The sequence below is a fragment of the Hyposmocoma kahamanoa genome, unplaced genomic scaffold, assembly GCF_003589595.1.
Source record: "Hyposmocoma kahamanoa isolate Upper Pololo Valley unplaced genomic scaffold, ASM358959v1 93, whole genome shotgun sequence".
Lineage (NCBI taxonomy): Eukaryota > Metazoa > Arthropoda > Insecta > Lepidoptera > Cosmopterigidae > Hyposmocoma > Hyposmocoma kahamanoa.
Genome location: NW_020654810.1, coordinates 13,631,224 through 13,650,879, shown reverse-complemented (window position 1 = coordinate 13,650,879; position 19,656 = coordinate 13,631,224). Strand labels below are relative to the sequence as shown.

The window sequence follows — 19,656 nt, the reverse complement described above, 5'->3', positions numbered from 1 at the left end:
AATGTAAATTGCATTTACTTGTAAGTTAGTTCCTTAGGCTTTGTAAATATTGTTATGACGTTATATAATTTATAGGTATTTGTGGAGATGACATTGCAGAAATAGGAAATAAATATGGTAGAGATGCTTATTACGGATGGAGTAGATTGCACACGTATGACGAAATATTACAGTTGTACACTAAATAGTAAATGTTTTGATCTTGTAATTGTGTATTATTGTGGACCTATATTTATAATAGGAGCAAGTACATGTCAGTATTTTATATTGTAAGAACTTAGAAGTGCAATGTTGGGCAAAATGTTTCTTGTGGCCTATTTAGTACATACGATCTTTCAACATGCTCAACTATGCCTAATTGCACATAGTAAAATATTGGCTATGTATCATGGGCTTTTGTCGTTAGGTTAGGAATGAGTCACAGGATACCAAGTAATCTATGCTGTAGTATTTGTTACTATAAACTTTGTTTTTGTTGAGTTTTTGCCATAATATATAAAGAAGTTTATGAATAATTATTGCTACAAGGTATACATGTATGCAAAATGAGGCTTGTCACGGAAATCCTTTCATAAAAATGTCAAATTTAATAAACTATTATTAAAGATACATTGTGTTTTATTTAAATATATACGTACTGATTATCTATGGTGTGACGGGCTCTATTCCAGAACTCAACATCTTGTGGGGCCATTTTGGATGGTACTAATATATATGTATATTAAGAACGGACAAAAGACACAAATTTGAAACGTGAATTCTTAATCTCTACATAGTACGTTTTTTATTATATCATAATTGGTCTAAAAATGTTACTACAAATATTTTCCACACCAGCGATGGTCAAATGGTGAAAGCATCTTATGACACCCACCCATATTGTTCTGTATGATATACTTCATAGTGTATTTGTTCTGATTGTTTTCCTCTTCCCACTTTTCTTGAGCTGCTTTTTGCTCCATAATCTCTTCAGAAACGGCTTCAGCTTTAAAAGGTAACCTCTCTGCTACTATTCTCAGCATTGTATGTACCTAGGAGATAATCAAAACATAATTTTTAATATACTATATAGTAGAAATAGAAAACAATAATGTATTAATTAATTCGAATTTGGGATAAAAAGTTTAGTTTATTTGAATAACTATAATAATAATTGAAGATTAGAACGTATGTAGTTATATGTATTTATAATAAGATAATGTAACGCGATGCGCGCGAGCTCGAATACTTTCTCGACCATTGGCCAATGCTAAACATCTACCGCCTCTACAAGACGAGGTCTCCGAGAGGCAGACACAAACGGCAAAAGGTTGATAGGCCCGCGCAACAACGCACATACGCAGAGGTCACCAAGCCAAAATTGATGGCGGTGATCACCTCGGCCAAAACTGGCTACATACGGAGCCCCGATGCCGACTCAGGTTCGGCGCAGGCATCAGAGGAGGATGTCGGCCCACAATTTAGGGGTAAACCTGTCTACAGTGACGGATCCCTGAAACTGGTGTCAAGACACAGCCACATTCCAGTGGCTAGAGGGCGCCATTAGCACCATCAGGCTGCCATCCAGGGAGCCCCTCTCACTAAAAAATGGGTTGAAGGCTCCCCGCAGGATGGTCGGCGGTCTGCTTATCCCTCGCCTTTGGGAGGATGCGCGCCGAATTGATCGCATCCTCAAGTAGCAAAACCTTTGGATGGAGGCGCACCGCTGGTTTGTCCACAAGCTGCAGCAGCAAAGTGGACATACCTTCGTGGTGGTGAGGCTCCCCAAAGAACTGGTCCCTGCTGTCCTAGTACGACTGGCGTTTCACTTTTCAGGTAGTTACGGTCTACCTCAGGTTCAGATCGAAAAGGGGCACGTGTACACGGATGCGCCGCCTGAGAAGGGGGGAACAGGCAATGCACCGATGGATATTTCCCTCGAGCCCTTCACCTCCACTGTCATCCCCAGAGAAGAAAAAGGCCTTCCCTAACCCGCGTCTGCGGACGCCACTGATAAACTGGTGGCGGCTAAGAGTGATGAAGAGTGCGTGTCGGGGATGGGAGACATCCGACCGAGGACGAGGAGCTGCTGTCTGATGGTGGTTGCCCTCGCTCAGTAAAGTACAAATCGTCCAAAGCCACCTCGACCATAGTCAGACCGTAACGGTCAGCAGCAGTCAGCTCCGGAAATGGTTGGAGACAAACAACACAGCCGTGGCACTGATCCAGGAACCGTAGATCAGTGCCCGCAGCCAAATAAATGGACTCTCACATCAGAGAGGTAAGCTACTATCCATCCTACCATCTCAGATGAACCACAAACTTGCATATATTACTCTAATAATTTATATGCACAGCCACTAATGGAATTCTGTTCAGAGATCTAAGTGCTGTTAAGCTCTTAGCTGACGCGGCCATGGGCCTGCCTGAAGCGGTGCTCGCCTCTATCTATATGGCGGAGACTAATGTACCACCACCGCAGGAAATGGAATGGCTAATCAAATACTGCAATCAGAACAGCCTGCATATCGTCAGAGCTACTGACGCCATTGGCCACCATCTGTTGGGTGTGGAACTTGGTAGCAGTACAGCTCCTTGTGAAAGAGTTCGTCCAGGGAAGTACTGCCACCTTACTTATTTCTGCTCCCAAGCAGTAATGTCAGCATTACTGTCTTCCGGTTTCAAATGGTAAGGGTGCTCGTGAAATTACAGGCACATGGGACTTGTCAACTTACATATCAGAGCAACAGGCGCTGTGGTAGTGGCCCTTAAATCTTTGTGATTTAAAGCTCTTAGTGGCCCTTCAACTGATAACAGTCCATAAGGACAGGCGAGTAGCTTACTATCAGGCGCATGACGATAATATTATTAAACAAAAATAACTCGCAAATGACACCACACGCAAAACAGGCGCCTCGACGTAGAGTCGTGGACACCAGTCTGTTACACCAAGGACCAAGTAACACAACGCTTGTCCACACACTGCACATTGGACCTTCTCAAAACGACAGTGGTTACAACTGGAAACTCTCCGTCATCCACAATACTCACCGGGCTTTGCTCCAACTAATTTTTGTTATTTTTCAGAATTTGGAAAAGGTATTAAAGGGAAAAAAAATCTGATTAGGTGGAAAATGCCTACAAACAGCTCATCGATTTCCATCCCCATGATTTCTATAGCAATTATGGCCTCAATGAACTTCCATTAAAATGCCAAAACAAACAAACCAAACAATAATGGCCATTACTTGGGATCAAATGTATATTTTTCATTAAGCACTTTTATTTCAATTCTCTTTATATAAAAGTGCAATTTCATAGATAAGGACCTAATATTTAAAAATGTATCATACCTCTGCATATTCACATTTGCCTCCAACTTCAAGTATAATCCGGCCTGCTTTGATAGGTGTGACATAATGGTCAATAGCACCCTTACCTCCCCCCATACGCTGGCCCTGACCTTTCTTAGTCACAGGTTGCCATGGAGGTTCTATTCTCCAGATGGCAAACATTCTCTTCTGGTCCAACCTTCTAGCTACTTGAAGACGAGCCATTTCAAAATGCTCATGTTTCATTCTGCCTCCTCCTGTGGCCTAATAAATAAAAAATAGAAGAAATAAATAAGGAATTGTAAAAATATATTCTCTTATATGTGTCAAAATACAAAGGAACAAATAAAAACTAAGCACAAAGTCAGTACTCTAAGTAAAATTACAGTTCTCATTATGTACAATTTTTTTTTTTTATTAATTGTGATAAATAATCAACAGCATTTCTAAAGGGAAAATAATAAATCAACTAAAGAACACAATTAATATTTTACTAATATTTTACAAGAACAAATTTTTGATAAAAATTAGGTTGTCTCACACAATAGTGTTAAAATGTTAGTGTCCATGTTTTATCTATAAATATAATATAATAAATATAATATTCTATTCTAAATAATTTAAAACAATTTTAATATAAGTCATAGTTTGATTGGTTAATCAAATATTTAATTGTGACACAAATCACCTATAAATAAATAAATATTAAAGTACTAATACTTTAAAGATATTCATAGAAAACAAAACTTACAACAATTCCATATTGCTTTAATTGTAGAGTATTGTGTAAGGGCTCAGGTCCACGCATGTACCTCAATCTCTTTTGCATCTTAGGTGGCTTCAAATTGGGTGGATATTGAGGCACCTTGTCATACATGCGCAGTCTTTGACGTTCGGGTATTTCAATATCTAAAAATTACAAATAAGTAAGTGACTTATAAGTAAGAAACGAATTCGTTTTGGTAAGAACAGTTTATATACTAAAAATATGTTACTTACGATCATAGTTTTTAGGTGGCGGGAAATACTTTAAACCCGATACGCTCGTTACCTGCAGCGCGTCAGGTCTCAGAAGACCTTAAAAGGTATACATTTTTAAGTAAATTTCATAATTAAAACTACAAATCTATTACCGTAACAAATACGTTACTTACTTAGCGTAAAACACAGCCTTTTAGACAGCATATTGTAAGATTCGAAAAAGAATTTTTGGTCACGGAAATTGTCGACTCCAGTGAGATCTTAGATATTTTCTTGGATGTACATTTTTCGTTCGAATACAAAAATGAGGTTAAAAATGAAAATCGACCGTACAAACTGTCTATATGACAACTGTTACATACTATGATTAAAAAAGTAATACCTAGCTCGAGTTGACTCGTGGTGGGAGTAATTCGAGTAAAGTTAATAGAGCTGAATAATTCGACTCACCCATCGCTGATGTGCATTCCTCCCTCCCTACACAAAAAATGTTGTGTGGGATTGCGTCATCTTAAAGTTACAAGCACAGTTTTTACAAAGATTCTTTTTATTTTAAGTACATTATGAAGAAAATGCGAAAAAAGAAGTAGTGATGAAGAAAGTTAGAACTATATTCCGTATTTTAAATCAAACTACAAAAGATTTTGTCTTGAAAATTTTACTAATTATATTAATGTGTATAACAATAAATGTGATTTAAGTGAAAGTGAAAACGTAAATATTGACTCCCGCCGCATAGAAGACTATTTAGTAAACCCAAATAAGAGAATTAAGAGAAAGTGAAAACATAATGTATTAGAACTGAAAGAAACATTGCAAAAAGTAATGCGATGTGAAACGTCACGTGAGATGTGGCTTTCCACAGTTTCACAGGTTTTATGATGGAGCAAAGGAAGACAAAAGCTATGATCTTTGTATAGGTTCTTCCGCTATTAAAAAAGCGAGGAGCAAGATATGGCCACACATATTTCGACTCTCAAAAATATATGGTATGATTTAAACACCGAAATAGAAGGAAATGATCTTCCAGAGATTTATTGATATGTAAAATACTAGATACTCTTCCTGAGCAGTATTTCAGTTTCAAATCTAGCTGGCTATTTTTAATGAATAAGAGTGATCGGAATATTGAAAATCTCACGACGCAGATGTACTCATGAAAGAGCTCTAACAAATGCTAGTGAAAATGACACTAAGGTTGAAGCACTTATGCTGAAGTATCACAGCGTTCTGTAATCTGTCTCAAGACACTGTGTTTGAATCTCGAACTAAAATATGTGTTATGAAATTTGAAGAAGGGCGAGATCCATCGATTGAAAAAAGAGATGCACATGGAGGCCTGTACAAACTAATGGCTACAAATGTTAGAAGTCCTCGTGAGATCAATCTCTTAGATAACTCCAACATGATTCAATTATATCACGAACGTTTAGGATACCAGAACAAAGCAAATGTGAAAAAGATAATTGAGAAAGAGCTAAGTGTTAACGCACGCGACAAAAAAGCGCAGCCGGCCCGCCTCCCGCACTTCGCCTCGCATAGGAGCTGTCATTTTTATTCTCACTCTGCGAGAATTAGACCATCAAACGCTCATTGTTTTAAATATTCTTCTTTTTTGTATTCATTTTGATTTCTAAGTATATTACATTCAGCATCTTGAAAACGAACAGAAGATCTTTCTTTTACACCCTGCATTCCTGCGTAAACAAGTGGTCCTTCGAGCCGGATAAATTCAGAAACGCGCACGCAGCAGCGCCAGCGCACGCCATTTTGTACAAGAAAGGAAATCTGTGAGTTCGTTCCAATCTCTACCCATTTACATCCCAAATCCCACACATTTTTGCATTCACGCAGTCAATTCGCATTGCATTCGCGCAAAGTCAGTTGCGTAATAAATCTCAAGTGTGTTGTGTTTGCACAACCACATTTTGTATGTTCATTGAAATGTTCATTGAAATCGTCATTTAATTCGTTGCAATCCCGCAATCGATATACCTTTTGGTATATATGTGTTCGCACATTATGTATGCTGTGATTCATATAAGTCTTCATAAACTTAATCACAACACCCAATTCGTAAAGTTCTGTTAATGACTATAATCTTGTTTTTTAGCACAATCCATGTATTGTTTGAGGCATTCACAGCTTCAGTGATTAGCAATAAGCATTTGTGTAAATTTTCTGGCTGATATGCTGTACATTTACTCATTCATTCACAGTTGATGATCGCTTGCTGTCAAGCTTTGGGCGGCGCTCTTCCTATTAATTTCCCAGCCTGTTGCGCTTGTGCTGGTCCAGCTCAGAACGTGGGATGCTCAAATCAGCTGGCTTTTAAACAGAAACTAACGCACGGCGGTTTTTTGTCTGCACGCATCCAAGATTAATATAATTTATTACTACATTTTTAATTTATCATTGCATTTGGATTGTCCCAATTTTTTTCAAATTAATTGGCATGCACCATTTATCTTTCAGTTCTCAATACAAAATTTAAATAAGATAAGTATTGCTAGATTTAATATATTTTTTTTTAAATGACAGTTACGATGCGAGGCGAAGTGTGGAAAGCGGGCCGGCTGCGCTTTTTTTTGTGCGTTAGCACTAGGCATAAAACTGAAATTAAATTCAGAGTATTGTGAAGGATGCATTTTTGGTAAAGCCCATCGATTCAAATTTGGCACAAGAGAGAGAGAGAGCGACATGCCCAGGAGAGATGATACACGCTGACGGCCTTTTTAGATTTTAATTTTCCAAGTACAGATATTTCGTACTGTTTAAAGATGACTTCACTCAATTTCGCCAAATCTATTTTCTGGAAGAAAAAGGAGAAGTACACGAGAAACTTGATGAATGTTGGCAGAGACAAAAACTACTGGACAAATATGTATCTCTTGCACAATAGTGCAAGAGATACATATTTGTCACTGTCACTGAGTATCTCTTGCACAATAGTGCAAGAGATACTCAGTGACAACAGTTTACGACGATGAAAACGATAAAATTTGTGATGAAGATAACATCTTTGACAAGTCCATTGATTTACGCAGAGAAATTGACACAGAGTTAGGAAGTGACGATTATCTCTCTGCACATGATGTAGAATCTGAAGGCTTGAGAACACTGAGACCGAGAGATAAAATCGAACTACCTACTAAGTTCAACAACTATGTTATGAATGTTGCTGATAATATAGAGCCTGCAAATTTAGAACCAAAGACATTCAAGGATGCAATGCTTTATCCTGACAAAAAATAAATGGATTGAAGCTATGAGTAATGAGTTGAATTCTCTTAAAGAAAATGACACGTGGGAAATGGTACCATTACCTAAGAATAGGAAAGTCATCCCATGTAAATGGATCTACAAGGTAAAGACTAAACCCGACGGTGCTATCGAGAGATACAAAGCCCGATTGGTAACTAAAGGGTTTACTCAAAAGAAAGGACTCGACTATTATGAAACATTTGGTCCTGTTGCTAAGACAAGCACTATAAGAGCCTTGCTGATTGTAGCCGCTAAAGAGAAAATGAAGCTAGCACAATTTCATGTGTCAACTGCATTTCTCTATGGCATCTTGAACGAGGAGAGATACATGAAGCCACCAGAAGGCCTGACTGATAACGACTGTAAAATGGTATGCAAACTTAAGAAAAGCCTGTATGGGTTAAAACAAGCAACGAGGTGCTGGAACGCTTGCATTACCGAATATATAATACAAATTGGTTTTCAACAAAGTTCTGCACATCCGTGCCTGTTCACCAGAGCAGGCAAGGAAGGTGAGAAAATAGTTGTAATATGTCGATGACGGATTGGTAGCTGCATCTGAGGAGAAGGGAGTGAAAAATTGGTACGAAGAGCTCAGAAAAAGATTCAAAATTACTACTAAGCCTGCGTCATACTTTCTTGGCATAGAAATAAAGTGTAATGACGATGGATCTATCAAAATAGATCAGAAGCGCTATGCGAGAAAAGTTTTATAACGTTTTGGTATGACAAACTGCAAGCCCGCACCAACTCCGATTGTAAAGGATATTCGAAGAGTAACGACAACTGAGAACCAATGTCAGTTCCCATATCGTGAAGCAGTAGGTGCTTTATCGTATCTTATGGTAGGTACAAGACCAGATATGGCATTCGCAGTTGGAGTCAAAAGAATATTTCGCTACGTTAGAGGTACAATGGAGTACGGCATTACATACAGAGGTAATAATAGATACATTGTTACGTATACCGATGCTGATCTTGGAGGTGATCCAACCACAGGACGATCTACATCAGGGATGGTCTGCGTGTTTTCCAGTGGAGCTATCTCCTGGCAAAGTCAGTGTCAGAAAACAGTAGCACTTTCATCAAGCGAAGCTGAAATTGTAGCTGCAAGTGAAGCTAATCGCGAACTACTGTGGCTGAAGCGAATAATTGAGCACATAGCTATGGAGGTGCAAACCATAGTGTTGTTGCTGATTGCTAGTGAGCCTGCTCTAAAACTTAGTATGAACCCTATAGAAAGGCACCACCTCACGAAACACATGCACGTTCAGAGGCGGCACTTCTTCCTTCGAAAATGTTTACTAAAAAATAAAGGGAACATTAATATGTTCGCTAATGCGCGGAAAGTGCCATCGAAGAAGAATATAGCTAACAAGATTACAAAGCCACTGTACAAGCCAAGGCTCTTCTATCTAATGGAATCAATAGGTCTCCAGTGAAGAGGAGAGGGAATGTTAAGAAGGATTTCTAACTAGTTTTTTATTCTTCTATGTCAGTCGTTCCATGTCATCTGTTATACACTTCAAAACAAATATACCGGGTGTCCGGTAATGAATGTATCATACTGAAATGGCTTACAGCACAGCTTAAGACTGTTCCAAAAAAAATGCAAAAAAAATTATATCCCATGTAGTACCTAAGGAAGGGTTTTTTTTCTTAAAAGTTAATTATTTTTACCTTATTTTAGGTTTTTGTGCTCTATGACTACAAATGAATGAATTTATTTGGTTTTTTGGTGTCATAATATTCTACGTTAACTGTGTCTTTAGATAAGCAGTAAATGGTATGACTAAGTAATGTATATTTAAAAAAAAGTTTCACTTCATTTTTCAGAGAAAAAATTTATTTTTTACGAAGTTTACGCGCCTTCTGTATAAAAAAAAAAGTACGAAAACCTGTGTGGCCAAGTACTTTAAAATAATTTCGCTTTAATGAGGATTCCAAAATGGTATCATTTCTCATTGTATCTATTGTAAATATGAAATTATTGCTATTAATGTGCAAACGAAGTAAATTTTACTAAAACACTATGTTTGCAAAATTGGAACATTTCTTATCCTGAATTGTTCTTGACTATTGAGTTTTGATAAAAAATAATATTAGGCATTAATAAAACTTTATTTAAAACTTATTTACAGCAAAATTATGCAAAAATCCAATCAAAGTAATTTTTCAATTGTTGTCTTTAAAGTACCACGTGTGACCGTTATTTGCCACTGGCACGATAGCCACATTCCGCCTGTCTTTTGTTCATATGATAAGAATGGTCAGAGTTGGACCAGAGGCAAAGAGTGACAATTAACAGCAAATGTAAAAAAAAAACGAAAAGGGTTTAGTGCATCATTCGATTTGATCGGTTTTGCACGTGTTTTCTGTTCCTTTGCGATTTGCTTTCAATCAGTGTAAACTACGAACTAGCTATTTTACTGGACTATAGTTTTGCTTACTGATTTGGACTTTGTTTGTTTGGTGATATTTGCGACGACTTGGCTTGTTTCTGGACTGAACAGGTATTTGTATCTGTGAATAAAAATGCCACGTACTCAGTATACGCCACAAGAATATGCAAACATGCATATTATTTATAGGGAATGCGGTACCAGCTCAAGAGCAGCTGAAGCTTTTTACAGAGAAAGATACCCTAACGCACGTCACCCATCTAATGCCGTATTTATAAGAGTCCACCAATGTTACTCAGAAGGAAGAATGCCTGGTAGTGGTGTTGGTGGCATTAGCGCTGGAAGAGCACCTCTTGATGAATACGAGGAGATGGTTCTTGAAGAAATTCGGCAAGATCCTTCCACGTCGACGAGAGCAATAGAACGACGCACGGGAATTGGAAAATCGACTGTGCACGATATTTTAACGAAACATAAATTTTATCCATACCATGTCACACGCGTGCAAACTCTCCTACCCAGAGATTATAATTTAAGATTGCGTTTTTGTCGACAAATGCTGGCCAAGATAGAGGAAGACCCCCAGTTTTTTAACAAAATTCTATGGAGCGATGAATCAACACTTAAAAGAGACGGCTACTTAAATTTACACAACCTTCATAGCTTGCAACTGCAAAACCCCATCTTATGCGGGAAGACCGATCACAGCACCAATTTAAAATAAATTATTGGACGGGAATATCAAATGGAAAAATAATAGGACCATTTGAACTACCGGAGACTCTTACTGGCCAAAGTTATTTGGAGTTCCTACAAAATGATCTGCCTAATTTAATGGAAGACGTGCCTGAAGAGCTGAGGGAATTCCATTGGTTCCAAAATGACGGCTGTCCTGCGCACTATGCTGTATCTGTTCATGCATATTTAAATGCGACATACCCAAATAGGTGGATTGGTCGTCTGGGGTCAATTTTATAGCCTCCGCGTTCACCGGATCTAAATCCACTGGATTTTTGCCTTAAAGAAGAAGTGTACAGCAAACCGATCCGATCCTTGGAAGACTTACGTAGACGCGTCCGTGCGGCCGCATTAAAAATTTGTGAACGACGCTATACACGGCTGCTTAATAGAGCTTTTATTCGTCGATGTAGAGCCTGCATCAGAGCCGGTGGCAAACAATTTGAACATTTACTGTAAATATTAGAAATAACGTTTTATTTATGTTTAATAATGTTTTCTTTATTAAACCCCATTGGTCGGGTACAATTCAGGACAAGAAACGGTCCAATTTTGCAAACATAGTTATTTAGTAAAATTTACTCCTTTTGTAAATTAATAGCAATAATGTCATATTTACATTAGATACAATGAGAAATGATACTATTTTGAAATCCTCATTAAACCTACATTATTTTAGAGTACTTGGCCACACAGGTATTCATACTTTTTTTATATAGAAGGCGCGTAAACTTAAATTAAAAAAAAAATTGTTTCTCTGAAAAATGAAGTGCAACTTTTTTTTTAAATGTACATTATTGGAACAGTCTTAAGCTGTGCTATAAGCCATTTCAGTATGATACATTCATTACCGGACACCCTGTATATTTTCAAGCTAAAATTTGTACGTTTTAAAAAGAACTACAATGGAAAATATTTATTGAGGATCCCAATTTAGACGAAGACACGGCTCAAAGGAGTTGTATCCAAGCCAAAACTCTTAATTAAAAAAATGTGTATTTACGGTCAGTGTGGCCAACGTAGGCGATTTATCGCAATTTGGGCTATTCAGCGACGAAAAAATCGTAAAAGCGACTGGTCTCCTATTAGGCTACTTTTGGTTTGCACACTTATTAATAAAAAATGAGCGTACATTAAAGAAAAGGTAAGCTCCCCACGAAAATATAAAAAGTCTTTGACATTAAGAAAGAAAAATTGTTTATGGTTGGTCAGTTTCGGCGGGATTTTCCCGCGAAATCTAATAGATTGTTTTATTTTACGTTTTAAAACAAAGTTCTCCTCTTTAGCAATCTATTTGAACGTTGCTTGTTGTGCTAATAAGTTGACTGGTTTGACTTTAGTAAAAGAAAATATAAAGCGCTCAGCAGTTCTCTTCAATACTTTGTGTATAAGTTCATCACCTAAAATAGATAAAAATAAATTAATAAATAATAACATATACTAGTAGAATAATGTATTAATGATAGCAGTGCCAGGAACGAAAAGGAATACATGATATTTGTTTTGCAAAAGAAGGATGGCAATATCCCGTGTATTTTGTAACTAGTGTTTTTTTACTACGTGCATTAAAAAGACCTATCAATACTTGTGATTCATTATCAAAACATCAAAAAAGCTAATTGAGTACAGCCTGTAGAAACTGGGGTTATAAAGTTGATGTAGGTTATATTTATAACATTCTCCTGTATTTCGCTTCAGATGTATGTTCGTAGCAGCAGAAAATAACAAGTTTTCAGTTTGTTCTTTTTCCTTCGAAGATCTTTTTCCCACAGTTTTCTTCTTTTCGGTTCTTTGGGGAATAAATAATGCATTCCCATATTTTTCAGTCAACTGCTGCACAGAGGGTCATTATTTAAGACTTGTTTTTTAAAACTTTGTTTGTTTACAAAAACACTGACAAATTATAGCTATAGCATTAGAATACTAACGCATAGAAACCTAGTCCGCACACGCTAAGTGAGGCAAATTGAAGCGCGTCAAAAGGGCCTACACGAGCGTGCGGGCCTTCAGTGCTCAAGGTCAACTTGCACCGCGAACAGATCAAGAATTTTAGCTAAAAATGACGAAATGTGAAGTGTAAAAATACGCCAGACAAACATAAAATAGATACTAACATCACATCCCACAAGGAAGTAACGCGTTTCAACTTGTATTTTTATATAAATATTCACTAAAACCCATTGACTTACAAATAAAAGTCAATGCTAAAACCGAAAATTAACTTACTACTAAAACTAGCTTGCAAAAAATTTGTTTTTTTTATTTTTCTTATTTTGGGTATTTGGCTTCTGTCCCACTGAGGACAATTCTGCCAGTGTCCGGGTTGAAAGATACACGGTATATTTATCAAGATTCACTCAACAGACGATGATCGGTTGCACCATCCTATGGACAAAGACAAAACACGGGGTTATTTGACCAGCTACTTTGGATGAAAAGCGTAAACACATGCTGTGCACATAGTAAAAGTTATAACCGTATGTTATTTTGTTCAATATATTTAACTAGAGTAAATAGTAGAGACGGTTTTAGGGGAGAAAGGATACTATAAAAATTTGTGGGACGAGGGATACAATCTGGAAGAAGATCGTATAAAGAGACGGGATATAAAACACAGTTAAAAAATATATGGTCTAAAGTTCGTTCTTCAAGACCGCACTCACAAAGGGAGTGATCCCTTATCCTGAGCTTAGCAAGAAAACTGGGTCTGCAGTTATGTCCTAGGCGCAATCGGATGATAGTTGAAGTTGTTCTTTTACTGGCCTCGCGGAACTCGAAAAACCAAGGTTTCTTGGGTATTACTGGTTGAAGACCAGCATAATATTTGCCTTTTTGTCTGCTAGAAGACGACCAGTAAGTCTTCCAGTTATTGTGTAAATCAATCTTAGCCTGGGAGCGTAAGTCTTGAGAAAAACATTTATCATATATAATAGTACCAGAATGAATCGCCCATTTAGCCCATCTATCCGTTTGTTCGTTCCCAGGAATGCCAGAGTGTCCAGGAACCCAAACAAGAACAATTTGTATGCCAAGGTTAGAGCAATTGTAAAGGAGCTCTTTTGTTTTAAGATTGATTGGGTGAACATCTTTGCTACAAAACGTGAATTTTAACAGATCGTCCTGGCAGCTACGAGAGTCTGTAAAAATTACAGATTTGTCTAATTTGTGGGATTCAACATATGAAACTGCCTCAAAAACAGCGATCACCTCACCCGAATATACGGACGCTTTAGAGGGAGATTTAAAAGTTAAGGAGATATTAAATGTAGGGATCCAGACGGCAGAGCCAACAAAATCATCTGTGGTGGATTTGGAAGCATCTGTATAAATATTGAGCCAACCGTTCCATTTCTCATTAACTATTTTATTAAAAAGTATTCCAGCGTTAGGGTCATCTTTGACAATTCCAAAATTGGTAACAATGTTGGGTTTAAAAATTAGTGCATCAAAATCAATTAAAAACAATGGATTACCAGAGTATTGATTGTTAGGGGGGCCGATGAGAGATTTGTTAAAGCTTTTTAAAAGGCATGGAGGGCTCTTATGTTCCCAGTATTTAGAAGTTGTAACAAGGTTCGCTAGTTGAGTCAAGGGGGCAAGTAAGGGGTGGCCAGGATTTTGTAAGATTTTGAAAAAGAAACGGTCGCATAAATACTGACGACGGAAACATAACGAGGGATCTAAGCTCTCAACCTGCATGGCATTGATTGGAGATGATTTCATCGCTCCTAATATAACACGAAGACATCTAGCCTGTATATTATCCCAATAGTTAACAGCGGATTTGTTACAAGGTTCTAATAAAAATGAAGCGTAATCAAAATGACTTCTTATTACAGCATTGTAGATCAATTTTTGGGTATAAGGGTGGGCTCCCCACCATACTCCACACAGAGCTCTAATAATATTTATACGCTTTTCACATTTATTTTTAATATAATTTAGGTGAGGGATTCCAGTCATGTGGGAATCAAAAAAGAAGCCTAGAAACTTAACCTTGTCGTGTACAGGGATCAGTTCATCATTTAGGAAAATTTGTATATGTGGGACACGTCTTTTTCTTGTGAATACTACTATTGAGCTTTTACTGGGTGATAGAAGGCAGTGATTAGTGAGCCAATCTTGCAAGTATCTAATGGCAGTATTTAGTTGGATAGTGCATTCATCAAGAGAATCTGAGGAATAATAGAGTGCTAAATCGTCTGCATACTGTAGAATATCACAAAAGCAGTGAACAGATTTATCAAGGTTAGCAGTGTATAGACTATAAAGGATGGGGCTCAAGACAAAACCTTGTGGGAGTCCCTTCCATATCATTCTTGGAGAAGAGAACCATTGATACGTACTGAGATGGAGCGAGACATTAGCATGTTATAAATGATGTTAATCATTCTCACTGGTAGACCCAGCTGATGCATTTTTTGCCTGAGTAGCGGGAGATGAACATTGTCATAAGCGGCTGTCACGTCCAGGAAGACACCAACAAAGTACAATCCTCTGGTGAGTGCGAGTCTGATCTCAGTAGAAAAGGTACTGAAGCTGTCAAGAGTGCCCATACCCTTACGGAATCCGAACTGCGACCTGGACAGAAGTCCTTTGCTCTCCAATATCCACTCTAATCTGTTTTTGATGAGGTGTTCCAAAGTTTTGCATAATACTGATGACAGTGCAATGGGTCTATATGAGGCAGGATCCCTTGGATCTTTACCTGGTTTAAGAATAGGGATAACAACTTGAAGTTTCCAGGAGTGTGGAATATCACCATTTTCAAAGACTTTATTGATAATATTAAGTAGGACAGTTTTCGAAGAATTTGAGATGTTCTTAATAAAAGAGTATGGGATACCATCGATTCCAGGTGTAGAGTCTCTTAGGTGGTTCAAAACTGAAGACATTTCTACGGAGGAAAATGGTTGATCCATTCTATCATTAGAGTTGGGGGAAACAGTCCATAGATGGGACAGAAGCAGGGGCCAATCTATTAATAAAGTCATCGATCCAAGTTGAGGGCTCATTACAGGAGAAAGTATTGGATACACGAGAGCCTGAAAACTTTTTAAAATTTTTCCAAACTAAAGAAGATTTTACACGACGAGGAGAGAGATTCTCGCAAAACTGAGACCAGCCAAGGCGCTTTTTTTTGAGAACAGCTTTTTGGATTTAGCATTGAGCTTCTGGAAGGACAAAAAGTTTTCAATAGTAGGATTATCCAAAAAAAGTTCTTCAGCTCCATTGCGTTCTAGAATAGTTTCTGTACAGTCGGAGTCCCATCATGGGGGGAGGAGATGGTGTCTTTCTTAGATTTTTTAAGAGGGATAGAGAGATCAGCAGCAGAAAGCAGAATGTTAATGAAATCCTCATGGATTACAAGGAAATTCTCATTTGTAATTAGTGGGAGTAACTTAGTTTTAACTTTGGATTTTGGGCGGGAGAAGTTCTTCTCGTAGGGGAACAATCGTTTATAACACAGAGATTGTTATTATCAAGCATACCAATAAGAAAGGTGGCAGGAGATGAACAATGGTTAGAGCCCCACATTGTGTGATGACAATTAAAATCACCAAGCTCAACAAGAGGGGATGGGAGAGAAGCAAGGATGAAGTCTAGTTCAGTGAAGATAGATCAATCAGGATGGGGGATGTATACTGAAACAAATGTTATGTTTAAAGCTCTAGCTGCTACGACATTAAAATTCGGGGAGTGAGAAGAAAGGAGTAATAAAGAATAAACAGTGGGTATTTTAATAATTAGAGCACAGCCATCATATCCATTGTTGTTATCATCCCTGAGACATGAGAAACCAGGAATCCTAAAACGCGAAGATGGCTTTAGCCATGTTTCCGAGATAGCCAGGATGGTGGGCTTATAGTTATTTATTAAATCAATTATTTCATGTTTTTTATGACGTATTGACTTACAGTTCCATTGTAGGATTGGGGTCATTATTAATATGGATTAAAGAGTTTAATTTATTCAGTGATTGAATGACATTGTACGGTAGGGAATCATCAAATTTAGAAATAATATTGATAAGTGTGTTGATAAGTAATTCAATAAAATTTTCGTTTCTGGAGGTATTGTTTGATAAGTCTGAATTAATAGCACAGCCATTAGGTTGTGTGGACTGCGGAGTCATAATAAGGTCATTGTGGCTTACTTTATCGAAACCAGATTTTGGGGAAACCCAGAGTCGGCGTTCAAAATAAACAGTTTTTCTTTGGGAGGAGCTTGGGGAAAGAGGGGTGGAAATTATGAGGTTGAGAGGTTGTAGGAGAACATTGGGTTGCTGCAGGAGGTTGAGTTATCATAGGGCGAGCGCTGTCAGCAAAAGATTTACGTACAGTCCGGAATCTAAGGGAAGCCTCCGAGTATAGGATGTTTTCTGTTGACATAACAACCTTAATAGATTTCTGTCTGGCTTGTTCAGGCCAAGAGGGATCCGTGGCCATATGGGGGCCACAACAATATAAGCACGTTGGTTGGGAGGTACCGCAAGAATCTCCAGCATGTGGTTGGCTACATCTGAAACACCTGGGCTTTGAACGGCATTGGGCTTTCACATGACCAAAGCGGCAGCAATTGTTGACTGTATGGTTGCTAGAGTATAGATCTCTACCGGAAGGGATGTATGATAACATAGGACTCTTTCAGGTAGCTCTTTGCCAAGGAAAGAGACCATTACTGTTTGGGACCCCTCCCAATCCGTGTGTGCCAAATGGGATCCAATGTGGTTTGTTATCAATATATTCTTTCCTGTTTAGACGTCTGGCCTTAATGGCTTGGGAGCCATTAGTGCAATCAATTGACTTGACCAGTTCTTCCATAGTCCACTCTATCGGAATGTTTCTAACAATACCATTTCTTATCAAGAGAAATGTGGGGATAATTGCATTGTAAGAATTCGCGGTGAGGAGACAATTTTCAATAAATATGTTTGCGGATATTGCACTAACAAAAGTAACTACAACCCGATTGCGCCCTGTAGCTTTGATACCGTCTTTTGCAATCCCATGTATACCATTCTTACTTAGGAACTGGGCAAACGTCAATAATTTGATTGTAAGACCAGATGAGGGGTTGGACTCTTCTCTCGATACGTGAACTATAAATGGACCCTTATCAGATTCACTATATTTTAATTTCATACCGTCAGCAACTTCGGGTAAGCTGTAGGTTTGTTGGGCAGATGCATTTGGAGGAGCGTTTGAAGAACGTTTCGGAGGTTGTTCCGATGTAGTTTGGGAGGAAGATGCTTCATCACTGGCACGTTTTTTAGGCCTGGAATTGACATTTTGAGTGGGATAATGGTCGAAATCCATTTGAGAATCCGGATTCAAGAAACCGCCAGTAGAGAAGCCGCCTCCCCCATCAGGGGATAATTTACCTTCACAGACACAACAACAGCACCACCAAGTATACAAAAAAGGCAACCAATTTCACTCGGAAAGTACCAATTTAAATTTCGACACGTGTATACTGACAGGAGCCAGACACTCGACCTATGTTAATTCTTATGAATGAATAAAAAAAAACTACATGAATTTGATTTTTGCCTCACTTGTGACAGTTCGTTTGATATGAAACCTTAGAGGATGGAAAAAAATAAAAGTCTAAGTATGAAACTATCATTCTATGCGTTATTATTCTAAGGCTATAGCTGTCAAAACCGAACGCTCTACAGTGGTGACACCTGGAGGGAGCAATAGGCAGCATTATTTACCCTATTATGTCAATTTATTTACTTTCATTAGATTCTACTTTATTTGAAACTAAAATTTTATTTTATTTATTGCTGTTTTTTATTTGGTGTTTAGGCTACCACAGCTAAAATTCGGCTACATTAGGCTACTAAGGTTGTGGAAAAATGGCGACATTGGACCCAGCGTTACTGGCAACACTGTTTACGATTATAAAATAGACGTGCGCAAAACAGTACCTCGAAAAGTAATGTCATATCACATCACATTTCTGTAAAAGTAATATTACTCTGTGATATTACTATTACCCACAACGTCATACAGTGTAACACACACAACCTAAAAAAAAAAAAAAACACCGACTAATTAACAACCTCCTCCTTTTTTTGAAGTCGGTTAAAAAAGCGATGCGTTTTAAAACAACCTATAAAACGCGTTTCTAGAACATAAACTTGCATTATAAACAAGATCTACTTACATATTACTAGAGAGAATCAAACAAAAATTACGAAATATTACGAACCGTCTGGCAAGCTACACTCACCCTGGTTAAATTTTACATTATAAATTGCCACGTAATCAAGCAATGATTAACAAGTTATGCAATTTCATTTTAAATGTCTACTGTTTAATTCGTTTACACCATCTAGTAAGTTGTAAAATAACAAATGCACTCCAAAAATCAGACGTTAATTTATAAGTTGTTACATAACCTCACTTTTACTAAATCTCTTATAGCTCTGCTTTCAGTTCAATTCGCAGAATTTTCAGTGATGGTACATCAATACCTACGCAATTAACTGATACCACCTTCATGTTTTTACATCTTGGATTGATTGTATGAAAGCGTATCCATCTCCTTCTAGATTACCAAGAAAGATCGAAATATATTTAACCAAGCACAAGCACTGATTAACAAATTATGCAATTTCATTTTAAATTGTCTACGGTTCCATCCTTTTACACCATTTAGTAAATTATGAAATAATTGGGGTATTAATACAAACATCGTTCTACTGCAATATTCCAAATTAGATGCATTTACATTGCATTTCGCATAATAGTATTAAACAAACATCACTCCGTGATGTTCTAAGCATCACGCGTAATATAAGCATCACGTGTACTGTTTCAGGTAATATCACGCGGGTAATGTTTCGGGTAATGCATCACGCGCGTACTGTTTCCGAGCGATGCATCACGCGGGTAATGTGTAATGCTAACATTACGCGTGATGCTAACATTACGCGTGATGCTAACATT

General features: G+C 37.7%; 2 protein-coding genes across 3 annotated transcripts in view; one reads left to right on the top strand and one right to left on the bottom strand.

Moving 5' to 3' along the window:
* Window positions 1-77: 77 nt before the first annotated feature.
* Window positions 78-4,642, bottom strand: LOC113237676 (39S ribosomal protein L16, mitochondrial). The gene is made up of 5 exons (XM_026474285.1): window positions 4,466-4,642; window positions 4,311-4,388; window positions 4,063-4,220; window positions 3,333-3,575; window positions 78-1,031 (listed from the first exon to the last, which is right to left on the bottom strand). Exons 1-5 carry the CDS (start codon window positions 4,494-4,496, stop codon window positions 816-818), a joined length of 726 nt encoding a protein of 241 aa, XP_026330070.1. The 5' UTR covers window positions 4,497-4,642; the 3' UTR covers window positions 78-815.
* A 13,929-nt stretch (window positions 4,643-18,571) lies between these two features.
* LOC113237399 (probable tRNA (uracil-O(2)-)-methyltransferase) overlaps window positions 18,572-19,656 on the top strand; it is a 5,700-nt gene continuing 4,615 nt past the window's right edge. For both annotated transcript variants that reach the window (XM_026473839.1, XM_026473840.1), the window contains exon 1: window positions 18,572-18,610. The gene's annotated coding sequence lies outside the window, so the exon portion shown is untranslated. The remainder of the gene's footprint in view (window positions 18,611-19,656) is intronic.